The sequence below is a fragment of the Amblyraja radiata genome, chromosome 31 (genome assembly GCF_010909765.2).
Source record: "Amblyraja radiata isolate CabotCenter1 chromosome 31, sAmbRad1.1.pri, whole genome shotgun sequence".
NCBI classification, from domain to species: Eukaryota; Metazoa; Chordata; class Chondrichthyes; order Rajiformes; family Rajidae; genus Amblyraja; species Amblyraja radiata.
Genome location: NC_045986.1, coordinates 15,148,024 through 15,168,122, shown reverse-complemented (window position 1 = coordinate 15,168,122; position 20,099 = coordinate 15,148,024). Strand labels below are relative to the sequence as shown.

Sequence of the window (20,099 nt, the reverse complement as noted above, 5' to 3'; positions counted from 1 at the left end):
AATTATATATAATCAAGTAAAAGATTATGGTCACGAGATCACCTGTCACTGCACACCTCATCACTAATCTCAAAGCCACTTGACATATTACATCGGCTCTGAGTTCTTCCAGGTGCTAGTGAGTTAATGTAAAGGGCCTGTCCCACTGCGGCGACCTAATTTGCGAGTTTAGAAGAGTTTGCACTCGACTCATTGCAGCACAGTCGACACATGGTCCTAGGAGGTCTATGTAACTCTCCTTCATGCTCAAGAGAAGTTCACGCATACTCGAGGCCTCAGTTGGTCGAGGAGTATTTTTTAGCATGCTGAGTAAAAATTGGTCGGCATGGAAAAAATCTATATATTTTTTACTCTTAGGTTTAGTCGAAGTAAGTCTTAGTAGGTCGGCATTGTTATTCGTAGGTAATTGAAGGCAATTGGAGGTAATCGAAGGAAGTCGAAGGTAATCAAAGGTAGTCGAAGGTGGTCGTAGATATTGTTAGTATAGTCGAAGGTGGTCGTCTTCACTCTCTACTATTCAGTGTCCAATTTTCCCGAAGCTAGTCGAAGATAATCTTCAACATAGTCAAAGGAGATCGAAGGAGATCTTCTACATATTCGTAGGAGGTTCTCTACATAGTCCAAGGAGGTGGTAGGAGATGTTCTACTTCGGCGATACAACAAGACCATGACACTTTTTAAAACTCTCTTGAACTCTTCTCAACTCGCAAATTAGATCCGTGCAGTGGGACAGGCCCTTTTGAGTAGTCTTTTGAAACATTCTGCTAACATTCTGAATCAAAGTTAGTTAACTTCCCCGTTAATAAAAGTCACCTGTACTGCACTTCTACTGCTTGCTTTGAGGGCAAGGCTCGGTTGGAGAGTCGGGAAATGCCTTGTCAAGTTGGAAAAGTGCTGAGTGTTCAAAAAAACTTTTTCTGTTGTGGGGATAGGCACAAAATACTGCAGTAACTCAGCGGGACAGGCAGCATCTCTGGAGAGAAGGAAAGTGGGGCGTGTCGGGTCAAGACCCTTCTTCAGAGATGCTGCCTGTCTCGCTGAGTTACTCGAACATTTTGTGTCTATCTTCGATTTAAACCAGGATCTGCTGTTCCTGTTCGTTACTACACAGTTTTTTTGTGGGGCGAGGAGGGAGCCGAGGGGGGGGGGGACCTTATTGAGATGCACAAAATCATGAAGGGCATATTGAATTTAGTTTAGTTTAGTTTAGTTTGGAGATACAGCACGGAAACAGGCTCTTCAGCCCATCGTGTCAACGCCAAACAGCGATCCCTGCACACTAATACTATCCTACACACACTCGAGACTATTTTACAATTTTACAAAAGCCAATTAACCTACAAACCTGTGTGTCTTTGGAGTGTGTGAGGAACCCGGAGCTGCCAGAGAAAACCCAGGCTGGTCACAGGGAGAATGTACAAACTCTGCACAGACAGCACCCGAAGTTGGGATCGAACCCCGGTTTTTGGGGCTGTAAGGGAGCTTTTTCAAAGGGTAGTGGATTCTAAAGCTAGAAGGCAACAGCTTAAGGTGAGAGGTGAGAGATTTAAGGGGGACCTCAGGAGCCACTACATTGTTGGGAGGTAGCAGAGAAAGGGTGTAGGGTAAAAAGAAGCCATGAAACTTGTGAGCATTATACTCCCTGGATGATACAGGTGATTCACTGCTCTAACTTGCAGTTTTCCGTATCACTATTTCCTGACCTGCACAATGCTCACCCAATGTTTCCAAGACTGCAGAAATATTTAATACTTTCCATAATTTTGAAATACATTAAAATATAAATATTTTTTCAGGCACCATGCCATTGATCTGCTTGGATTATTTTCACTCATTTATATCACCTTTCATCTTTCTAAAAGCACAGGTGTACTTTGCAAGGTTGAAGTTAGTTTGACCTGTCAGAATGTACCATTATCGCCCAGGTCTTTCACTGGCTCCATTGTTTTCTATGGGAAAGTGCAGGCAATGAGAGAGGAGCACAGTTTGTACTGTGAGTTCTACATCAGTGGACCAGACCGCTGCCATTGTGGGTCTGTGGTGTTTTGGAAGCGGACTAAAGCAGGGATTACAATGCATGCTCCCAAGCCGCAGCTGAGGGCGGGCTAAGTTGACCCAAGCGTCTTGCCACGAGACTCCCCACTCACTGTTGTGCACTGGGTGTTCCAGCTGAGCGTCGGTCGACAGCAAGAGTAGATCAGAGAGGAACTGCTTGATTTCTGATATCTTAATGGATGGCTGAGAGTGGGAACGTATCGGAGCGAATAAAATGGTAAGATGCAATCTCTTTCCCCAGGGTTGAAGAATCGAGAACCAGGGGGTACATAGTGAGAGGAGAAAGATGTAAAGGATTTGAGAAGTGAGAGGACAGAGATGTAAAAGGTGCCCAAGGGGCAACTTTGTCACACAGAGGGTGGTTGGTATATGGAGGAAGTAGTTGAGGCAGGTAAAATAGTCAACATTTTAAAATGACATTTAGAGAGGAGCATGGATATGAAAGTTTTACAAGTATATGAAAGGTTTAAGGGGATATGGACCAAGCACAAGCAAAGGGGACTAACTTAGATATCTTGGTCAACCTGGAAGATTTAGGCTGAAGGGCCTGTTTCCACGTTATATAGCTCAATGAATTAATGACTCTATTTCTAAGACTGCCAAATGTTTTTGCCTGCTGCTAGGGGCAGGTGATGGATGTCTCTGCACTTTATATTTGACTTTTTTTGGTTCAATTTGTGTAAGTTAGAGGTTTAGCCTGGATACAACAGCAGACCTGGCATTATATAAATATAAAAATGTGGAATCACTCAGCAGGTCAGGCAACAATATATTTGATGCATTTTGTAAAGAAAGCCCTTGCAGAGAGACCATGGAGATTATGTGTTCCCGAATCAAGCTTAGATTTTATTTCATGGGCCTTCCACCCAATGACCAGTGCAATTCTATTGCAGTCCAAGCATTGATCCCACAGGGTTGTTCACCTGCAAAAACCCATATTGCTGCTTCCTGGCTATTTAGGCTATCTATTCCAATATCTGATTCCAAGTCAGGTGGGATCAATTTTCCCATTTTGGAAAGTAGCTTGGGTGAGTAACTTGAGTATGTTTTGTAGATGATACACAGACTGTAACTATTGTGCATCGACATTGGAGAGGGTGAATATTTACAGTGGTTGATGTGAATGCCATTAACTGATTGATCAGATCTCCACTTTTTGAGTTTGTCGGGCTGTGTGTTCCCAGTCCAACCCTATCAACCAGGCCAAGATCCTCACTCCCATGCAGAAAACAAAGAACTGCAGATGCTGGTTTATACCAAAGGTGGAAACAAAGTGCTGGAGTAACTCAGCGGGTCAGGCAACATCTTTGGAGTAAAAGGACGGGGGACGTTTCGGATTGGGACCCTTCTTCGGTCTGAAACGTCACCCAACCTTTTTCTCCAGGGATGCTGCCTGTCCTGCTGAGTTACTCCAGCACTTTGTTTTTAACCTCACTCCCATGATCAGTTGACTCTGAGCGTGACTTCCTACAAGCAGATCTCAAACCCTGGGATAAAGCCTCTGGGGTTAGGAACATCAGATGATTCAAGACTCTAGGGTTAAATCAGAGCATTCCCATTGTACTCGTGGATTATGGTGGAATTAGGCCCGAAATAGCCTGTTCCATTACAGAGAGATGGAATTAAAATTACAGGGATTGTATACAAGTGACACCCGGGCCTCAGGCTGTATGTGGTAAACACAACTGAAGTATGAAGGACAAAGATTACCTGACATGTAAATATTTTAAAACTTTATTTATGGAACGTGGGCAGGGCAGGAATTTAATGACTGGTCCAAATTGCCTTTGAGAAGGTAATAGCTGTTTTCTTAGAACTTTTCTCCAGCGTGCCTTGCGGAGGGAGTGACAGGATGTAAACATAACAAGAATGAAGGAATAGCAACTATGTGCATCTACGTGCATCTGCAAGTTTCAAGAACCACCAGATCATGGGTGTGAAAATATCTAAGAAGTATCTAGACCCAGGTATCTAGACCAGCATTTGAATTGCCAAGGATAGTGGTCAAAAGCTGGTAAATAAGATTAGTGGCGATGTGTACTTGATGGTCGGTCTGGACATGATGGGCTGAAGAACCTGTGTCTGTGCTGTTTGACCCTTCACTGTATTGGTCACAGTTCTTGGGTGGTAAGAAGGAAGTGGTAGAGAGTGGTGGGGGAATGTGGATGTCAAGGCTCTGTTTAGAGCCCAGGGATTGCTGAGTCAGATGGTTTGGAGATCAGAGCGTCAGGGTCTGCCATTAGCAGGGGTTGGGGAAGGGGACTTGTCAGGGTATCAAAGAGTTGTGTCAACCAAGGCGCCTTGCAACAAGATTGATACTATTGCGTGGGGCAGGAACATCAGATGATTCAAGACCGGGACCTGGGTTCCACAGTGAGGGTGGAATTCTGTACCTGACTAAATCAGATACACTTCATACGGTAAATTATCACAGGGGTTCACTGTCAGATCTCTTTTGTTTTGGAGCTGTGCACTTAAACCCGGGCACTGAGATCATTAAAGGTGTTGCTCAGGTTGAGGAAGCAGTGATAGAGCCACACGTAACTCCAGGTTTCATCAACGGAGCGTAGAATATAAAAGCAGTGCGGTCATACTGAACTTTTATAAACGTTGGCCTGGTCTTAATTAAAGAATTGTGTTCAGTTTCGGTTTGCTTCGTCAAGTCAAGTCAAGTTTATTTGTCATATACACATTCGAGATGTGCAGTGAAATGAAAGTGGCAATGCTCGCGGACTTTTGTGCAAAAGACAAACAACCAAACAACCAAACAAACTATAAACACAATCATAACACACATATTCTTTTACATCATAAATAATGGAAGGAAAAACGTTCAGTAGAGTTAGTCCCTGGTGAGATAGGCGTTTACAGTCCGAATGGCCTCTGGGAAGAAACTCCTTCTCAACCTCTCCGTTCTCACCGCATGGCAACGGAGGCGTTTGCCTGACCGTAGCAGCTGGAACAGTCCGTTGCAGGGGTGGAAGGGGTCTCTCATGATATTGTTGGCTCTGGAGTTGCACCTCCTGATGTATAGTTCCTGCAGGGGGGCAAGTGAAGTTCCCATAATGCGTTCGGCCGAACGCACTACTCTCTGCAGAGCCTTCTTGTCCTTGGCAGAGCAATTCCCAAACCAGATGGTAATGTTCCCGGACAAGATGCTTTCCACCGCCGCTGCGTAGAAGCACTGGAGGATCCTTGGAGACACTCTGAATTTCCTCAATTGCCTGAGGTGGTAAAGGCGCTGCCTTGCCTTACTCACGAGTGCTGAAGCGTGTGATGCCCATGTCATATCCGTTATAGGAAAGACAGAGAAGGTCGACGAGGTTTACGGGAATGTTTCCTGAGATAAAAGACTGCTATTACAAAATCATAAGATCAGATATTAGGCTGGCATTCTAGCTGTCAGTGGGTGTGGGAGCATTGGTGTCGTGGAATCAGGGTTTGGAATGCAGGGAAAACTGTACACAGCAAGTTTCCAGAGAGCACCAGTGAATCGTGAGCAGTACCTCCTTCAATCAGGAATAGCGATCGGCCAGGATTCCTGCTGCTCTTCGGAACACTGCCCTTGAATTTTTTATGAGAGACCTCTACTCACTGCTTTAGACATTTCAGCAGATTGCTGTTATACTTTTCACTCTGGAAAGGAATCCATTTTCACACTTGAGTGAACTGTGAATGGTTGCCTGCTCAGTACACAGACATGTTCAAACATATTAAAATAGAAGGGCACATTGCAATGTCACAAGCATTGTTTTGGTCGCACTACGGACTTTGGTTTTGCACTAATGTGGTCTAGTGTAACTGATTACTAATTAATTGTATTATTGATTGTTATATATTTATTTGTGTGTTGTTGCTTTAGTGAGCCTGTGTAGCTGCAGCAAGTAAGAATTTCATTGTCCCATCACCAGTAAATAAGCCAATGAAACACTCTTGACTCGCCCCTTGACTTTGGAAAGGCTTGGAGTTTATCCTGAAGGATAATATCCGTTCCATAACCGTTGAGATTAAATCTTAATTTTTCTGCTAATAAAAAACATTATTCTTCTGTCAACATGACAACTACAACATTTATATATATATATATATATATATATATATATATATATATATATATATATATATATAACTTTTTATATACTTCCATTCATATATTACTTTAAAAATCCCAAGCTTCCTTGCAGGAGTTTTAGTAATTATTTGATTAATATGGGTGTCAGGGGTTATGGGGAGAAGGCAGGAGAATGGGGTTGAGAGGAAAGATGGATCAGCCATGATTGAATGTCGGAGTCGACTTGATGGGCCGAATGGCCTAATTCTGCTCCTTGAACTAATGAGTACTGCCAAGCAAAGAATAGTTGATCCTGAGCAATGGGAGGAGATACATGAAACAGGTCTGGTCACAGAGGTTAGTTTTAACGAGGAGGCAGAGGTATCTGGGGGTGTGAAAGGCTCTTCTTGAGATAAACGCCAGGCAAGTGAGGGCACTGCTTCTAACTGAAGGATTGAAATCTGAAGTGATCAAAACGAGCTTGAGTGTGGAGAACTGAAAGACATTGCAGAGCAAAATGAGGCGCTGTTAAAATCTGAAGAGAGATAACTCTTTGCCGGTAAGCAAAAAATTTGTATTTTGCAGATTTACACATGGTATAACATTGCTTATTAGTAAAGCAACGGTTTTCACAGTTTATGTTTTCATTGCAATCTCTACAGGTGCCTGAAAAAGTCTAACACCCAGGAGATGGCATAGCATTTATGAACAGACTTTCAAATTAGTTAAACAACATAAATTTGCAGGCAGTTGTCTGAACACATTGGTGGTCTACGGATCTCATCACGTGACAATTCAAGTTTGCGTAATTGAATTCAGAGGAGGAAAGGCAGTGCCTGCTATTACTCAGTCACAGCAATCAACTTGTGGTTTTTCAAATTGTGGTTACTTAATTGGATTTTAAACTCTGGTTGTTAACTTAAAGAACACTCAAAAGCCTTGTTCCTGTTTTGTGAAACTCCAGGTTCCACAAAGGTCCCCTAATCAAGGGATTACAGTAAATTGGGTAATTATTCAGCTCAAGTTAATTGAATGCACTCTCTGCCTTTACCCAGTTGTTGTGGCCTTCTCCAGTAACTCCTCTGGGACCTGATTTGACCTTCCTCTGTCAAGTGGTTCGCACTTGCCCTGTTGATGAATTGTAATTACCTCAAAATGAAGTTTTGTGTTCAGTTTTGGGCTGGAGCTTGTTTTCTTATCTCAAGCTGGAATTATTTCCAATTGTGATCCAGTGGGGTTGGCGAGGAGGTTTCCTGATTTTCAAATCCCCTCTTCGACCAGTGAGCTTACAGCCACGATTTAGCAAGATCCAAAAACTCATTGCACAAGGAACACTCATTCATCCACCCAATGTGCTGTTTCCAAACTTAGACCAATGACCAGAAATACCTTCCTAAGGTACTGAATGTGAATTAATCCAACACTTGATGTGGCTCTAATGTAGAGTGCAGCAGATGAAATCTCTAGGCCTTTAAGCCTTATGATGTTCTGTAAAATGATGAAAATGTCTATTTTTATTTATCTTGCCTGGTTTATTTAATTCAATGGCATTTGATGTCCTTGGACCATTAATTGGAGAGCCGTGTCTGTGGGCAGGTACTGCCTGTCTGCACAAAAGTACAGTCAACCCTTGTTGTAACGGACCTCTTTATAATGGATTTTGGTTTTAGCGGTCAGGGCTGCCGACGCCACCCCGGCTCGCTCTGCCTCCCTGGCCACTTGCTGCCCACCCCAACCCTGGTCACTGCCTTATCTGTGCCTGCCAATGCCAACACTGGCCCAAACCTTCCTTGGCTGCATCTGCTGCCACCACCCCTTGTACTGTTGTATTGAGGCTTTGTAGCTTAGCATAGGCCTTGGTTTAATGTTTCATCAGAAAAAATACACCTGTGTCAGTACAGTTCTTGCTCAGTCTAAATCTTATTGTTGGGTGTCTACACGTGAAATGCCATATATTACACATGGTTATTGCGGAAAATCGGCAATAACGCACACTATTCCTGTTATAACGAGGGCTTACGGTATTGTGATGATGGTCACACTGAAGGGAAGCGTGGAGCAAGGTTTCTCGTAGTGATGTCAGGTGAGATCTGGTCTCCCAGAGGGACTGTTTGCAGGAAAATAAGTTGGATGCACGGTCAAAATACGCATGATGTGTTGCACAGTGGTGCGTTCAGTAGAGCTCGCGTATGGGCGACATGATGGCTCAGCGGTAGAGTTGCTGCGTTACAGCGCTTGCAGCGCCGGAAACCTGGGTTTGATCCTGACTACGGGAAATCTGTACGGAGTTTGTACCTTCTCCCCGTGACCGCATTTCCTCTCACTCTCCAAAGACATACAGGTTTATAGCTTAATTGACTTGGCACACCTAGTGTGGGCAGGGATCACTGGTCGGTGCGGACTCAGTGGGCTGATGAGCCTGTTTCCACACTGTATCTCTTAAAAATGAATTCCACAGATTCACCGCATAGAAACATAGAAAATAGGTGCAGCAATAGGCCATTCAGCCCTTCGAGCCAGCACGACCATTCAATATGATCATGGCTGATCATCCATGAAAATCAGTAACTTGTTCCTGCTTTCTCCCCATATTCCTTGATTCCGTTAGCCCTAAGAACTAGCGTATGTCTAGCTCTCTCTTAGATACATTTAGCCACTGTCAAGTTAAATGTGTGCAAATAAGCACAGATTTGTGCATTAACAATTTCTGAATTGAAGATTAGAAAATGGTTGGATGATAATAAAAAATCTCAGTGCCATAATTCTTTGTTATTTCTTCTGTTTTAGGATAGACAAGTCTTTCATTCGCTTGAGAAGTGCACAGTAAGTCAACGGCTTTATCTAATTTGTGCAGAGTTGCCTTGCTGCTGGGTTGCTGGGTTGCTGGATTGTGTGCTGCTAATTTCATTCATAATGTGAATGAGAAATACTAAATATCATGGGGACATTACAGGAGGATGGCAGAAGGAGAAATGTTTTTTGAGGATTAAAGGATTTAAATTGTTGACAAGATCTGACTGTGTGTAATCTGCTTGTATTTAATATTAACCAAAGACGATATTCTCTGTGAAGCAATGTAAGACCGTTGAAAATAGCACTGTGTTAATGTTGCTGTATTATTTTGAGTGCTTGTTGCTATAAATATTAAGTAATTATTTTTTAATTATGAATGATATCTTGTTAGGGATTTGTAGCATGAGTATTAGTGCATGCATGCCGAAAGGATTTACATGCTATGGGATTCCAGTCACCACTATCAACACCATCATCCCCTCCAAGCTTGTTACCAAGCTCTCAGATCTGGGTCTCTGCGCATCCCTCTGCAATTGGATCCTTGACTTCCTCATCCACAAACCACAGTCTGTCCGTATTGGTGGTAATGTGCCATCCTCGATAACAATCAGCACGGGAGCACCTCTAGGCTGCGTGCTCAGCCCCCTGGTATACTCACTCTATACTCATGACTGTGTAGCTGGACATAGTGCAAACTCCATCATCAAGTTCGCCGATGACACCACTGTTGTGGACGAATCACTGATGGTGACGAGTCAGAATATAGAAATGAGATCGACCGATTGACCAAATGATGCCAGCACAATAACCTGGCCCTCAACACCAGCAAAACCAAGGAACTGATTGTGGACTTTGGAAGGGGTAGGATAGGGACCCACAATCCCATTAATATCAACAGGATATCAGGTGGAAAGGGTCAAGAACTTCAAATTCCTGGGCGTGCATATTTCCAAAGATCTTTCCTGGTCCCAGCACAATGATGCAATTATAAAGAAAGCACGTCAGCGCCTCTACTTGAGTGCATCAATTGCCTAAGTCATTACCAAACAGGCTGTATCAATTGCTAAATGAACTGCAATTGCTGGACAGACAAGTACAGAGGCATCACTGCCGAAACTGTAATTGTCTTGTATCAATTGGTTCAAGATTTGGAGGGATATGGACCAGGCCAGGACCAAAGGGACCAGCTCGGATGGGGTATCTTACTCAGCATGTCGGCGGAGTTGGGCTGAAGGGCCTGTTTCTGTGCTGGATGACTCTACAATCAATGATCATCCCATTGATGGACCCAAAGTGCTGGAGTAACTCAGCAGGTCAGGCAGCATCTCTGGATAACATGGATAGTTGGCATTGTGGGTTAAGCCCTTTCTTCAGACATAGGAGTAGAATTAGGCCATTCGGCCCATCGACTGAAGAAGGGTCTTGACCTGAAACGTCACCTATTCATGTTTTCCAAAGATACTGCCTGATCTGCTGAGTTACTCCAGCACTTTGTGTCCTTTTGTGTATTAGCCAGCGTCTGCAACTCTTTGTTTATACATTGTCACATTGATCATCATTTGCATTCAAAATGTTCCATGAATCTATTTGAAGGAAGTTGGAGAGTTCTCCCTCAATATTTACTTTTCAACATTATGCAAAATGGATCATCTGGCCAATTATTTGCTTTTCTGTTTGCATATGGTACAGTGCCGATGAGAGTACAAAAACAAATTATTTTAGGCATCATTTTAGCGTGTGAGAGGCTGTTACATAGTTCTGATGATTTCCAAAAGTCCACTTGTCGCTTGTTGTTTGCCAAGTCAATAGTTTGCCAGAGAAGGTGGTGCCCGTCTGTAAACTGTTGACTTTGTTAGCCGCACTCCTCTGCCTGACTCAGTGCCAGTTTTCCTAATTTTTTAACGGTGATTGCCTGAAGTCTAAATGAGAACCTGAATGGTGTCACAGTTTCATCCTCTTCTCTCAGCCTGGGGTACAGACTAGGGTACCCCATTGCTGTAGCTCTGGGGATCTATGGTCCACTATCAGTCAGTGAGTTACTGAGTGACCACACCAATTGTTGGGTGACAGTCTCAAGTCATTGTAGTCAGGAACTTTACAACATTTAAAATTGGCATAAAGTAGCAATATTTACAATTCTATCTCCAGCCCTTTCCCGTGTTCGTACTTCAAACCAAATTCCCAGAAGTTAAGAGATTGACTGAAGGCAAATTGATCCACATTGTAAATGTCCGTAAGGATTCAGCAAGGCAGTAACGGAGAGCATATCAGAAGTGTACTGACCCAAAACATTGCCCCAAGTTCTCCAGAGATGATGCCTGCCTTGCTGAGTTATTCCAGCACTTAAGCTCTTTTTAAGATGAAACCATTCAATTTATCCACGATAATCTAATTGCTCAAAAATACGTTTAATTTGTTGACATTTAACTGAGCTTTTTATATCCACTGCGGTTTAACACTAATGATAAAGCAGTAAAGGGCCTGTCCCACATAGCTGTCATTTGCACGTCACGCAGATGGCGTGCAAAGATTTTGTACATCCCAAAATCCTGGGACGCTGCACACGACCGCGCATCACTGCTTATGTCACCACGCACCATGCGCACCATGCGCGCATCACGTGCGTGTCACGACACGTGCGTCGTGATGCGTAAATTACGTGCAAATGACGGCCAAATGGGACAGGCCCATAAGTGTTTTAACTATCTAATCATAGATGCAACATCCAGAATGTACTATAATAAATGCAGAAAACACTGCAAATATTCATCAGGTCGGGTAGCTACTGTAGAACGAAATGTTTCAGCTTGAAGATCCAAATCTAACAAAGGGTCTCGACTCAAAAACATATGTTGTTTCTCTCTCCACAGATGTTGTTTGACCTGCTGGTAGACAAAAATGCTGGAGTTTCTCCAGCATTTCTGTCTACCTTCGATTTTCCAGCATCTGCAGTTCCTTCTTAAACAATGCTGGTTGTTTTCAGCATTTAGTTTTTATTTCAGATTTGCAGTATCTGCTGTTTTTTTCATTCCATTTTAGTTCAGTTTAGAGATACAGCATGGAACAGACCCTTTGGCCCATCGAGTCCACACCGACCAGCGATCCCTGCACATTAACGCTACCCCTACACACACTAGGGACAATTTTTTTACATGTTATACCAAGCCCATTAACCGACAACCCTGCACGTCTTTGGAGTGTGGGAGGAAACCAAAGATCTCGGAGGTCACGGGGAGAACGTACAAACTCTATACAGACAGCACCCGTAGTCAGGATCGAACCCGTGTCTCTGGCGCTGTAAGGCAGTAGCTCTATCGCTAAGCCCCCGTGCCGCCCTTCATTTGGTGGAAATGGTTTAATTGTTATCAAAAAGAAACTGGATCAATACTTGAAAAGGGAAGTGAAAGGTTGTGGAGAATAGTGTTGCTGTGCTTGTGTGGTGAGCCCACCTGGGCAAGAATGGTTTGATGAGCTATGCTTGTTGCTTTTAGTTTTGTGATTCCGGGAATCTGTGAATTGAACTGTGCAAACGCTTTGTTAGAACTGAGCACAATGCACTCTGAGTCGCACAGGTTGGGCGATTGTCCGATTAAAAGTCTGAGAACAGTACAGAAGGTTTTGAATGTACAAATAGCTCGAAGCCTTGTGTGCACATGGTTGCCAACAGCGGAATGATGGTTCGGGTGTAGTATTGGAAATTATCTAACAGCTCTTCACTAATGTTAGTCACAGCGGGTCTTGGGAGGCCAACCAAGACAGTCTTTAAACTAAAGCACAAGGTGTTGGGGGAAGGCAGCGGGTCAGACTGCATCTGTGGACGAAAATGGACAGATAGAAGAAGCGTTTCAACCATTGCCTCCACAGATGCTGCCTGACCCGCTGAGTTACTCCAGTGCTTTATGTTTTGCTCTATTCCAGCATCTGCAGTTTCCTGTGATGATTCAATGGTGGTTTTAGCCCAGATTTCGCTGCTATGAAGCAGACTCTGCCCCTTCAGAATAAAGAGCAGCTGTGAGAAAGAATGTGGAGGAAGGAACAGCAAATGCTGGTTTAGACCGAAGATAGCCACAAAGAGTTGGAGTAAGTGGAGCAGCATCTCTGTGGGGGGAAAAGAATAGGTGACATTTCGGGTTGGAATCCTTCTCCAGCCTTATCAGAATTATCCTGGTTTTTTTCCATGTCTCTAGGGATTGGGAAGAATATTGACAACTGCATGATAAGAAGTGTGTCTGAAGAAAGGTTCTGACCCGCAGGTTCACCTATTTCTTTTTATTCTTTTTTCCCTGGGTTTCAGCAACTAAGTTACAGAGATAGGTTGAACAAGTTAGGCCTTTATTCTTTGGAGCGCAGAAGGTTAAGACTTGATAGAGGTCTTTAAAATGATGATAGGGATAGACAGAGTTGACGTGGATAAGCTTTTCCCACTGAGAGTAGGGAAGATTCAAACAAGAGGACATGACTTGAGAATTAAGGGACAGAAGTTTAGGGGTAACATGAGGGGGAACTTCTTTACTCAGATGGTGGTGGCTGTGTGGAATGAGCTTCCATTGAAGGTGGTGGAGGCAGGTTCGATTTTATAATTTAAAAATAAATTGGATAGTTATATGGACGGGAAAGGAATGGAGGGTTATGGTCTGAATGCAGGTAGATGGGACTAGGGGAGAATACGGGTTCGGCACGGACTAGAAGGGCCGAGATGGCCTGTTTCCATGCTGTAATTGTTATATGGTTATATGGTTATATGGTTATATCCAGAGATGGTGCCTGAACCGTTCAGTTACTCCAGCATTTTGAGTCTACCCGTGATAAAGAACTGTGTTGCCGTGGTTATTTACAGAGCTTGGTCCTTATAACGAAACTGAGGGAATGAATGACTTGTATTGGGAACTTTGTGTCATTCTCGATGGTTGCCACTAGAGGGAAGCAATGTCCCAATCTCTCTCTGCCTTCACCCTGTGGCAGGAATATTGTGGGAGCATCCATTATTATCCAGCAGATGTCACTTGAGCCGCCTTCACCGCAGTGGTCCAAGCTCTCAGCTACACTGCCTGCTTCTTTTGTTCACACACACACACACACACACACACACACACACACACACCCACACCCACACCCACACGCACACCCACACCCACACACCCACACACCCACACCCACACACCACACACCACACACCCACACACCCACACACCCACACACCCACACACCACACACACACACCCACGCCCACACACCACACACCCACACAACACACACCCACACACACTGCCATCTGCTGATGACCCAAAGATCATTCCTCTTTGACACAAAATGCTGAAGTAACTCAGCGGGTCAGGCAGCATCACTGGAGAAAAGGAATAGGTGATGGTTTGGGTCGGAACCCTTCTACAGACTCGCTCTTCATATAAAGCAGTTGTCCATATTCCCGACAATCCCTGGACACATGGAAACACCAGGATCATTCTGATGAGTCTGAAGAAGGGTTGCAACCCGAAACATCACCTGTTCTTTTTCTCCAGAGATGCTGCTGACCCGCTGAGTTACTCCAGCATTTTGTGTCTATCTTCGGTATAAACAGCTTCTGCAGTTCCTTCCTACACATTGATCTTTGAAATGTTGTTGCAAATTATCCTGGTTTTTCCATGTCTCCAAGGATTGGGGGGAAGCATAGAAACATGGAAAATAGGTGCAGGCGGAGGGCATTTGGCCCTTAGCGCCTGCACCGCCATTCATTGTGATCATGGCTGATCATCCACAATCTGTAACCCGTGCCTGCCTTCTCCCCATATCCCTTGATTCCGATAACCCCCAGAGCTCTATCTAACTCTCTTTTAAATTCATCCAGTGAATTAGCCTCTACTGCCATCTGTGGCAGAGAATTAGACAAATTCACAACTCTCTGGGTGAATGTTTTCTTTCTCATCTCAGTTTTAAATGCCTTCCCCTTTATTCTTCGACTATGGCCCCTGGTTCTGGACTTCCCCCAACATTGAGAACATTTTTCCTACATCGAGCTTGTCCAGTCCTTCTCATCCTTCTAAATTCCAATGAAACCAAGCCTAGTCTTTCCAATCTTTCCTCATATGACAGTCCCGCCATCCTGGGGATTATCCTTGTGAAGATACACTGCACTGCCTCAATAGCAAGGATGTCCTTCCTCGTATTAGGAGACCAAAACTGCACACAATACTCCAGATGTGGTCTCACCAGAGCCCTGTACAACTGCAGAATGACCTCTTTACTCCTATACTCAAATCCTCTCGTTATGAAGGCCAACGTGCCATTAGCTTTCTTCACTGCCTGCTGAACCTGCATGTTTACTTTCAGTGACTGGTGTACAAGGACACCCAGATCTCATTGCACCTCCCTTTTTCCAAAGCATGAACGACTTCTTGATAAGAAGGAGCAGCTTAAATGTAAACAGGCCGGTGTGGGTGCTCCAATTTTAGGTAACTAACCTACAAACAACCCCCATTCCACCTTTATCTTTTCTTACCCCCCTCTTATGTGTGCCCCACCTGGACTCACACCCACCTCTCCCCTGTGGGTATTCACTCCTCCGGCTTCACAATTCGCACCTCTTCTATCCTTATCACACACCTTTTGTCTTTTCATCTCTCGACTTTGTCAAACCATCTGCCTAACAGCCCCCCCTCTTCCCCTTGCCCGTGTCCACCTATCAGTTGTCAGGATTGACATAAAATGCTGGAGGAACTCCGAGGGACAGGCAGCATCTCTGGAGAGAAGGAATGGGTGACGTTTTCGGTCGAGACACACTTCTTCAGACTGTTTAAGAAGGAACTGCAGATGCTGGAAAATCGAAGGTACACAAAAATGCTGGAGAAACTCAGCGGGTGCAGCAGCATCTATGGAGCGAAGGAAATAGGCAACGTTTCGGGCCGAAACCCTTCTTCAGACGCCTGAAACGTTGCCTATTTCCTTCGCTCCATAGATGCTGCTGCACCCGCTGAGTTTCTCCAGCATTTTTGTGTATCTTCAGACTGTTGTCAGGCTTTATCCTGCCCCTCCTCTTTTCCAACTTTCTCCACCCCCCCCACAATCATTTGAAGAAGGGTCGTGACCCAAAACGTAAACTATCCACGTTATCTGTGGAACTCAGCGGGTCAGGCAGCATTTCTGGAGAAAAGGAAAAGGTGATGTTTCACTTGGCAGTCAGCGGTAGAAGTTCTGACATATTGACACTAGCAATTTCTATCTCTGCAGGTGCTGCCTGACCCGCTGAGTGGTTTTTGTATTAGATACTTCATTATGCTGTGGCCCCTGTAGAGTGATGAAGTGCTCATCCATTTACAGCAGCAACTAGCTGCTGGAGTCACGCAAGCTGTTGGGGCAAATCATTCCCATTGCACAGAAGTCAAAGCGATATCTTCCAGCACATGTTTTTTATCTAACTGATTGGTGTAGACACTAAAAAACTGAGCGGCCTATGGCGATCTCTCTGCTCCCCAGTTCACAGCAGATCTCCAAGCCAAAGAAAAACAAATCCTTCAATTTCTACTGTTGAGGGTCCAAAGGAGATAACGTTACAAGTCAGCAACCTTTCACCAATAGGCCACCATGTGCTGGAGGTCAGGCAGCATCACAGGAGAACGTGGCAAAGTGACGTTTCGGGTTGAGACCCTTCTTCCGATGCACCTTTCCACACTGACCGTTCGCCATTCTGTTTCTCCCTCCCCAGATGCTGCCTGACCCGCTGAGCATTTGCGGCATTCTGTTTTCCAGGTTTCCGGCATGTGCGGTGTTTTGCTTTGTTTTTAACCACCCCTCTATATTTGTACCGATGTTGCCACAATAACAAGAGCCCTTAATTGGTGCAAAGTCTTCTGCGTGGCACCTTATCAAAAGTAAACACGTACGACGGCTCATCTGGTGGGTGCAGGGACCGCTGAAGCTGTTATGGGCCATCTGTCATTACGTTGTCAGTCTGCCAGGTCACTTCAAAGATAGCCAAGCATTTAGAGAGCTGCATAGTAAATGATGATGCTGATTTTATTGGCTTTCCTGAATGCACGTTAGGTAGTACATCATTTATACAAATCAAATAACCTACACAAACATTGCCTTGCCTTTGGCAGGTGGTGCAGAGCAGCAATCTGCTCATCGCTTGTGGTTTAAGAATAATCCCTTTCATCTTCAGGGACACAAAGTATCTGATCTCGGGTTGGGTGGCACGGTGGTGCAGCAGTAGAGTTGCTGACCCAGGGTCGATCCTGACAATGGCCGCTGTCTGTACATTCTCCCTTAACCCAGCCTCTCTCCATAAGCTCAGGCCCTCGAATCCTGACAACCTCCTTGTAAACCATCTCGGTACTCGTTCTTGCTTAATGACCACCTTCTTAGGGCAGGGCAACCAAAACTGAACACAGTTTTCCAAATGCACCCTCACTAATGTCTTGTACAACTGTAACATCATGTCCCAAGTATTACTGTCTTGTTGCACATGATCTTATACATGTGAGCGTCACAGCAGCGCAGCGGGTAGAGTTGCTGCCTTACAGCGTCAGTGACCTGGGTTCCATCCTGACTAGAGGTGCTCTCTGTATGGGGTTTGGTACGTTCTCCCTGTGACCACGTGGGTATTCTCCAGGAGCTCCGGATTCCCCCCACACTCCAAAGACGTTGCAGGTCTATAGTTTAATTGACTTCTGGAAACTGTAAATGATCCCTAGTGCGTAGGATAGTGCTAGCAAACAGGGTGATCGCTGGTCGGCGCGGACTCAGTGGGCCGCAGGGCCTATTTCCACGTTGTATCGCTATAGAGTCTAAAGTCCAAATCTTAAGTTTTCTGTGCCCAAGGTTGGGAATACTGGACGGGTTTTGGTGCGATTGAATAAATACTTGTGGATAAATACTTCATAACACTGGAACTGCTTGTAAACCCCAAGGAATGATAAATGTTTAAATCACTGACAATTAACATTCTAGTGTAAAATAAAAAGCATCATTGTTTCTAATATCAAGAGGGCTATGAAATTTAAATATTGTTGCTTTCTAAAACGATGGAGGAGGTATCAGCAGCCATTAATCTTAACGATGCAAACCTTCATTTAAAATAATTTCTCCCAATAAAGAGGTGTACAGATATCATTGAAGCATTCCTGGACAGATGATAATTCTTGATTAAATTTACCGTTCCCAAATGGGAGATAAATGGAAATTACCAGACTAATGACCATAACGCCTTGGTATTAAATAACGTTTTAAACTTAAGAATGGCTTAACTTTTTTTTTAAACACACATAGTTTTTGAATCTATTGAGGACACCAAAGCTTGCACAATGAGACCAGTTACCGGGGTAAAGAGATTGTCCCGTGAAGATCAACCAGTCAGCTCACAAGAACAAAAGGTCAAGGCGTATACATCTGGAAACTGGATCACACAGCGCATTAGCTTCCTGTATTCCTGATCTAATCTTGACGAAAATGTGAAAATTGAACCTGGAGGATTTTAAGAATAGTGAGACAACTGTGATTTTCATTTTAAGCACTTTGCGCTTCTGAGAGTTTAAAGCAGAGGATGCAGGAGACATACAGCGGCGTTGAATGTTGTGCCTGACACTAGTTTAGTTTCGAGATTAGAAATACAGTGCGGAAACAGGCCCTTCGGCCACCGACTGATAATCGCCGTACACTAGCACGATCCAACACTCCAGGGATGATTTACAATTTTTACCAAAGCCAATTAACTTACAAACCTGTACGTCTTTGGAGTGTGGGGGGAAAACCGGAGGTCTCGGAGAATACCCTGTAAGGCTCTGTAAGGCAGCAACTCTACTGCTGAGCCACTGTGATGCCTGTGATGTGTATAAGATCGTGTACAATAAGCCAGAAATACTTGGGATATTATGTTACCTTTGTACAAGACATTTGTAAGGGCGCATTTGGAGTTGTGTGTCACCCTGCCAGAGGAAAGATGTCGTAGATCAGGAAGGAATGCAGGGATGATTTACGAGGATGTTGCCAGGACTCCAGGGTATGAGTTTATTATAGAGAGAGGTTGGGCAGACTAGGTTATTATTCCTTGGAGTGCAAGAGGCAGAGGGGTGATCTTATATAGATGTATAAAATCATACGGGGAAAAGAAGGGTGAATGCTCAACGTTTTTAACCCAGGGTAGAGGAATCAAGAACTAGAGGGCATAGATTTAAGGTGAGAGGGAAAAGATTCAGCAGGAACCTGAGGGCAACATTTGAGACCCGGTAGCATGAATATTGACTTCTCGAACTTCAAGTAATCCTTTCTTTCCCTCTTTCTCCATCCCTTCCCGTTCCAGTTCGCCGACTAGTTTGACTGTCCTCCTGATTACATTTTATTTGTATACCTCGTTGTCACCTTCCCATAGCTAACAATGATCTATTCTACATTTTACTTAACCTTTGTCCCTTTTGATCTCTCATTTTCACACTTTATCCTTCCATATCTCTCATTTCCCTCTCCCCTGACCCCCAGTCTGAAGATGGGTCCCGACCCGAAACGTCACCCATTCCTTCATGTCAAATAGCATCATGGATTGAGAAACAGAGACAACGTTTCTGTTGAAAATGGACCTCAGAAGCCAAGGGTGTTGTCCCAATCCCCCAACCTACCTCACTGTGGCCCTTGTAGCTTTTTATATCTGCACTTTCTTTATAACTGTAATGCTATTATGCTAAATTCTGCACGCAATATTTCAAATGTGATCGTACCAACATTTTATAAAGCGCCAAAATGACTTCCTGGCTATTATATTCAATTACCTAAACAATGAGCACAAGCACACCAGATGCCTTCTTTACTTTATCTACTTGTGTTGCCACTTACAGGGAGCAGTGGACTTGGATTCCACGATCCCTCTATACATCAATGTTGTTAAGGGTCCTGCCGTTAACTGTAATACATTCCCCTTATATTTGACCTTGTAAAGTGCACCACCTCAGAACTGTCCAGATTATATTTGCGATCTTTGGGGTAAGTCTTTCACACAGAGGGTAGTGGTAAAGTGTCCTTGCAGGCGAGCCAATGGGTGAAATGTTATCACAATGAAGTAGTTAGTTCAATCTGGTACTGGAGTTGACTTGAAAGCTGCAGCACAATGCAGAGAGTTATGAAGCTCTGATTAGATGCGATTTTCATGGTCACTTGAACAAATTTTGAATGCTGAACAGTATAGAACAGGAACTTTTTCGAGGATTACAATAAT

General features: G+C 44.1%; 1 protein-coding gene across 2 annotated transcripts in view; it reads left to right on the top strand.

Moving 5' to 3' along the window:
• LOC116990323 (RAP1 GTPase activating protein) overlaps positions 1-20,099 on the top strand; it is a 290,150-nt gene that overhangs the window by 60,379 nt on the left and 209,672 nt on the right. For both annotated transcript variants that reach the window (XM_033047839.1, XM_033047838.1), the window contains exon 2: positions 8,894-8,929. In XM_033047839.1, the coding sequence (XP_032903730.1) occupies positions 8,894-8,929 (36 nt within the window). The remainder of the gene's footprint in view (positions 1-8,893; positions 8,930-20,099) is intronic.